Here is a 6,134-nt window from a genome sequence, read left to right on the forward strand (position 1 = left end):
CCAGAGGTTGGGGACCCTTCGTGCTCTACAAAGGATCTCAGCAGAAGCAATGGGGACACAGGAAGCAGCTTCCAGGACTGACATCATCCCAGCTCATGCGGCTTCTAGAAAGAAAACTGAGTTCGTGGAATAATGGCCGGGAGAGGGGAGCGGGACAGGAACCCTCCCGGGACAGGACGCTCTGAGCCTGAACGGAGGCCGGCACAGCAGGAGCAAAGACGATGGATTCCGAGCTGCTCGGAGCAAGATGCAACCTGGCTCTGCCTGGTCGGATTGTGGACTGGAGCCAAGATGCATAAGAGATGCAATACACGTAATTTATTCAGTGTAGGGACTTCAGGGTGAAGTCTGGGTTCAAACATCAATTCCACCATTGTGTAACCTCAGGACAGTCACATCATTTCTTTGATGCGTTGATCCTCAGATCCCTCACCTATAAATTGGAAGTCAGACAGAACAACCAAGCTGGTGGGTTGAGCGTAAGTATTAAAAATGATCACTCCTGGGGCTGGGGATTTAGCTCAGCGGCAAAAGCGCCTGCCTGGCATGCGCAAGGTCGTGAGTTCGGTTCCCGGTACCGGAGAAAAACCAAAAAAAAAAAAAAAAAATGATCACTCCTGAGAAACACTGAGCATAGTTCCTTCCTGTCCATATTTAAACTCCGTATATGGTAGCTATCCGTGATGCGATTATTAACACTTCTGACCGGGATACTGTGTTTGGTCCAGCCATACCCCAGCCTCGCCCAAAACACCAGGCACTGGTGGACATGAGGAAGGACACCGAAAGGCAACCGTATAAGCATTTATGTCGTACTGGCTAACCAACATCTCAAAGACAGCCAGCAAAGTAGTAAAGACGGCTGTCTCTGGGAAGTGCAGTACTGATTAGTTTTACTTCTCTTCTTTGAACTTTTCTGGGTTTTCCAAATTTGCATACGGATGTGTACGTATATAATAAAGCAAAGCGTTCTGCATGTATTTATTACACGGTGTGAGCTACTCAGTACCAGACGGCGCTCTACTCACCTATGTGATGAGATTTATAAGCCCAGGTGACACCCAACCCACCCCAAACGCCACGCCTCAGCCCCTCATCCCTACACAGCTCAGCAAGTCCAAAGCACCTGTGGTCCAATCTCTACCACACCCCGAGCTCCAGGAATAACTCCCCAGGCACACAGCCCCAGGAAAACTGAAGAGCATGAGGCACTTGCAGTGGGCATTCTGGAAACAGCCCTGATAGGCCCAGTGTCCGGAGGTCTCAGCCTTGCACCAGGCAAGCACTGAGGTCCTACCCCACCCTGAGCTGGACGACGTCCACAAGCTCGCCCTGCTTGAGCTCCAGTTTCTGGTCGGCATTCTGCACTGCGTGTTCCCTGTGAGCGATCACCAGCACAGTTCGGTCCCCGCGGGATTTCCAGGCCTGCAGCTGAAGGGACAGGATCAGAAAGGTGAGGATGGGATGGACACCAGAAACCAACAGGGCGCCACGGCTTCTGACTCTGTGTAAAGGAGGCGCGGGGTTGCAAAGGGCAGCAGGAACAGTCTGCCCTGCTGCTCCCTCTTGGCAGGTGCTGCTTCTGAGGATGGGAGGCAGCATGGGAGCAGTCAAGGACGCCTCCCACCACCATGCTCTCCACCCCATCCCCAGCCCTGCCAAGGCAGTCACTCTTCCCACTAAGGGGCCGCCTGTCCTCCCCTCCCAGCTCCACACACGGTGACCCCGCAGACCTGACCTCTCCGACCCTGCTGTCCCACCCCGCTACTCACAGCCTCTTCACAGTGGGCATCCAGGGCACTGGTGGCCTCATCCAGGATGAGGATGCGTGGGTCCCGCACAAGGGCCCGGGCGATGGCCAGACGCTGTTTCTGTCCCACGGCCAGCTGGCTTCCTTTCTCACCAACATCTGAGGAAATCCGAGAAAATGCCTCCTCAGACACAGCTTCAGAACAGCGCTCCTCCCCATGAGCAGGGACGACTGTACTGGCTGTCTCCTATCCAACCCGTCAGGAGGGTGGGCCCTTGGAGTTGCCCTGGAGGGGGAAGCTCTACTTCTGCGTTGTCCTTTGGGAACAAAGACTCTCCAACAAGGTGGGGGCGGAGCAATGCTTGAGGTGGGGAAGAACAGGAGGTGGGAGCAAAGGGAAGAAGTGGGAAGGAGCTAACACGGGGTCACAGGGACCCAGCCTTCGCCCCAAGAAGCTCCACGTTCTCTTCGAGGGCAAGGGCAGGTTCCCAATCTGCAGCCGATACCCGTGTGTATTCCATCTGGCATCTCCTCTATGAAGTCATATGCAAGGGCCTCCCGGGCGGCAGCCACCACCTTCTCATCCTCACAGCTCTGCAGCCCGTAGGTGATGTTGTCCCTCACAGAGCCTGAGAACAGCACAGGCTCCTGCCCCACCACAGACATCTGCGAAGCGGGGGAAGGGAGCACAGGGCAGTGTGTAACCCACAGGGTGGGGAACTCCATTCATGCCTTCCCATGAATAGACCCACTGTTTATTCCCATGGACCCCACATCCTCCGTCTCTGCGCACCCCTTCTCCTCAACCCACTACCCGTCTCCTTCCCTGCCCACCTGTCTGTGCAGGTAGTGATGTTCGTATTCTAAGACAGGCTTTCCGTCCAGCAGCACCTGGCCCTCCGTGGGCTGGTACAGATTCTGCAGCAGGGCAGCCACAGTGCTCTTCCCAGAGCCATTGGGTCCCACCAGGGCCGTCATCTTCCCAGGGTGCAGAGTGAATGTTACCCCCTGGAGAAACAGGAAAGAATTAAGGCCACACCACTTTTCTTACAAGACGCCTCCCTTCTCTTTCTAGCAGAAGCAAGACAGCCTTCTCAAAGGCAAATGATCTACAAGATGCAACACCTGATCGTTGGGCTGGGGATTTAGCTCAGCGGCATAGCGCCTGCCTGGCAAGCACAAGGTGGTGAGTTCGATTCCCGGTACCGGAAAAGAAAACAAAACAAAAATATAAAAAGAAATCTCTGGTTACCGCAACACCTGATCGTGCATTAGCAGCAGAGAACAAAGGACCCAGGTTCCCTCCCTATGACCTCGCTCAGGCACCTTGAGCACAGGCTGGTCGGGGCGGTTGGGATACGCAAAGGTGACATCTCTGAATTCCACACGCCCCTGCATCGTGGGAGGGGCCAGTGTGCCAGGCTGAGGCAGATTGGGCTTTCTGTCCAGGTAGCAAAACACCTTCTCAGCAGCTCCCACATTGCTCAGCATGTCCCCATACATGTACATCACGGCCTGGAAGACAGGAATGGACAGGTCAGCCGAACACATATCTCACCAGAACCAATTGCTCAGCTCCTCACGGGCTCCCCATCACACACCACTCACAACCACACCCACAGCAGTGTTCTCTGCCTTTCAATGTGCAATTTGGGCGGGATTTTAAAGTGACAACTCCTCAGTGCCCCAGTTCACGGTGGAAAAAAGTTAAAGTCCAAACTCTGACCACACGGCATTCACTCTATCCCCAGACCTTTGTAACTCTTCTTGTGCATTCCTCCTGCACCGTGCTGGACTAGACAGGCAAAGCCTTAAAAGAAGGCACTGCACAGGACTCACTTTTACAGCCACCAGAGTGTCTACCTGAGTTCTTCACACATAAAAGATGGCGAATCAATGTCTTGGAAATGACTGGGAAATGCAGAGCAAAAAGCAAATGCTCTTTCTGTCCTCATCAAACCACACCCCTGGGTAAGCCAAAGGTAGATGAGGACAGTCTCCCTTGGTTGAAGCATTCTAGTTAATTGATGGCAAATGCTGGAACATCACCTTCTTGCAACTGTCACACTGTCACACTGGGCACTGAGCACCAGTGGCTATTGCCACCAAAAAGACACTGAGAATCTCCTACCCAAAGAACATACCGGCACGCAGGGCATACACTGTCAAAAGGAGAAAATTTTCAAATCTCACAAACTTCTAGATATCTACCGGTGGATAGGAAATATTCTAGAAACAGAGGAACATATTAACACTACAAGCATTCAATCAAAAAACTCCAACAGGACAAAAATGCTTCAGGACAACAATCTACCTCCTCACTAAATAAACCCAAGTAGAAAATTTGAGATGGAGAGACTTAAAAGATGCAGCAGCAAATCATAATGAGGGACCTCATCTGGATCCTGACGTGAGCTAGGCATCATATCTAAGAAGGTGGAAAACTGACCAGTGACTATATTTGGTCAATTTTACAAGCTGTTGCCGATTTTTAGGTGTTATAATGACCATGAGATGATACATTATTCTAGATGGCTTTATCTTATAGATATTACATACTCTTGAATTTGAATTACACATCTTGAATTTGCATCAAAATAATATTGGTGAGAAGCGGCTGGGACTACAGACCGAACAGAATTAGCCATGAGGTGACCACTGCTAATGCAAGCGTTGGGTACATGCGTCTCCCATTGTTTTTCTTCTTTTAAATAGGTCTGAAATTCACCATTACAAAATTAGTTGGCATCGTACATTTTGTCCTGTTCTGTTAAAGGTAAAAAATAAAGGCCAAGACCCAGAGACAGAACAGAAGGTAAAGGTAGGAGAAGTGTGGGCTCCTCACTCACCTGCACATAGTGCCCCACCTCCTCCTGGTAGAACAGAAAGGACAGCAGCGAGCCCCGGGTGATCTCGCCCGCCAGGATCTGCTGCCGCCCACAGCTCAGTATTATCACCTGCGAGCCTAGACGCAGCAGCTGGGGTAGGAGGAGGAAGAGGTGAGGCTGAGGGAGTCTTCCTGTCCTTTCCCCTCCCTGCCCAAGACTGAGTGCAAGGGACACCAGAACCGATAGTTGCTCCCGGCCGTCTCCCCAAGGTGTGGTTGTCTCACCTTCTTGAAGAGATCATACAGGCCCTTTTCCAGGTCTCGACGGCACCACAGCTGCCGGCATTGCTCCAGAGCATCCTTATAGCGACAGACCTCTTGCTCCTCTGCCCCAAAACTGCGCACGGTCTGTAGCCCTCCAACTGCCTCCCGCACCACCTGCCCTGCCTTCGCCACTGCGTCCTGGATCTTCAGAAGCAAGGCCTGGGGGAGTGGGGAGGTGAATGTCCATGACCATGCAGCAGGAGAGAGCAGACATGCAGGTCTCACTCCAGCCCCGGGATGCCCACCCACTCCCCGCCCCCCGATGCATCAAACTGCTCTCTCGTCCCGCTTCCTCACTTGCTTACAAGGAGGCATGAGAACAAAAAGAAGGGAAGGAATAAAATATTATTCAGCTCTTAGGTAGTGTGGGGGATACAGTGATCCATCACCTATCAGAGTTACATTCCAGAGACCCCCACAATAGGTGAAAATCCGCATAGTGGTATTTTATTATTTATATATCTCTTAAGGCTTTATAAACCCTTCCCACACTCCTATAAACCTTTCCCACTCTTATTAACCTTTCCCACACTCTTCTAAGTGCTTCATATGCTCTTAAACACTTTCTCCACTCTTAAACCTATGTAATTTTAACAACATGTAAAACTCTATATGGGTACTCAATGTAAACTGGCTAAGGAGAGATGCTGAATGTATGGGCACAGTGCGGGAGGGCAAACAGGCTGATGCTACAGTCACTGAGCCAATCTGTGCCCAGGATACAGAACACAGTGCTGTGGGTGGTCACCTTCCATTCCATCAGCCAGTAGTGTGCCATGTACAATCTCATGTTGGCAAACTTGGGCAAGCAGTAGTGATGTACTGCATTTCCACTATGTACAGTACAGTATTCATCCACTGATGAAATCCATACTGTATTGTACTTCAATTTAATATTCTTTTAATATGTTTGAATTAACATTTTTATATTGTTTTAAATTTTTTACACAAAAATAATTAAAATCATAAATATTATATAAATACCTACATACCGCAAAATCCTGCAATATAGCAAAAATTCCACGATATAGAATTAGACATGTATTCTTTTAAAAACCTGTGATACGCCCCCCGCGCCTTGCGCCCAGACCGCAAGTTCTCCAGGAGTGGCAGGGCTCCTGGGTCCGAGTTTGCGCTGGACACATACCACCAGGATTCCCAGCTGAAACGCGCGCACAGAGCCAGGTATGCCCCACCCAATCCCTGAGGGCAGGACGCGAGAACAAAGAGCCC

The 6,134-nt window shown here is 50.9% G+C and overlaps 1 protein-coding gene across 2 annotated transcripts in view; it reads right to left on the bottom strand.

The window, feature by feature from the left end:
• Positions 1–303: 303 nt before the first annotated feature.
• Positions 304–6,134, bottom strand: part of Tap2 (transporter 2, ATP-binding cassette, sub-family B (MDR/TAP)) — an 18,816-nt gene continuing 12,985 nt past the window's right edge. Inside the window, exons 6-12 of one of the 2 annotated variants that reach the window (XM_013516933.1) lie at positions 4,863–5,060; positions 4,600–4,728; positions 3,011–3,265; positions 2,585–2,758; positions 2,257–2,416; positions 1,773–1,909; positions 304–1,431 (exon numbers count right to left, since the gene is read on the bottom strand). In XM_013516933.1, coding sequence (XP_013372387.1) covers positions 1,294–1,431; positions 1,773–1,909; positions 2,257–2,416; positions 2,585–2,758; positions 3,011–3,265; positions 4,600–4,728; positions 4,863–5,060 — 1,191 coding nt within the window. In that variant the 3' untranslated portion in view covers positions 304–1,293. The remainder of the gene's footprint in view (positions 1,432–1,772; positions 1,910–2,256; positions 2,417–2,584; positions 2,759–3,010; positions 3,266–4,599; positions 4,729–4,862; positions 5,061–6,134) is intronic. The other variant, XM_013516934.1, reaches the window with a different exon arrangement.

This window comes from Chinchilla lanigera, unplaced genomic scaffold (assembly GCF_000276665.1).
Source record: "Chinchilla lanigera isolate Chin_1 unplaced genomic scaffold, ChiLan1.0 scaffold00036, whole genome shotgun sequence".
In the NCBI taxonomy this organism is placed as follows: Eukaryota; Metazoa; Chordata; class Mammalia; order Rodentia; family Chinchillidae; genus Chinchilla; species Chinchilla lanigera.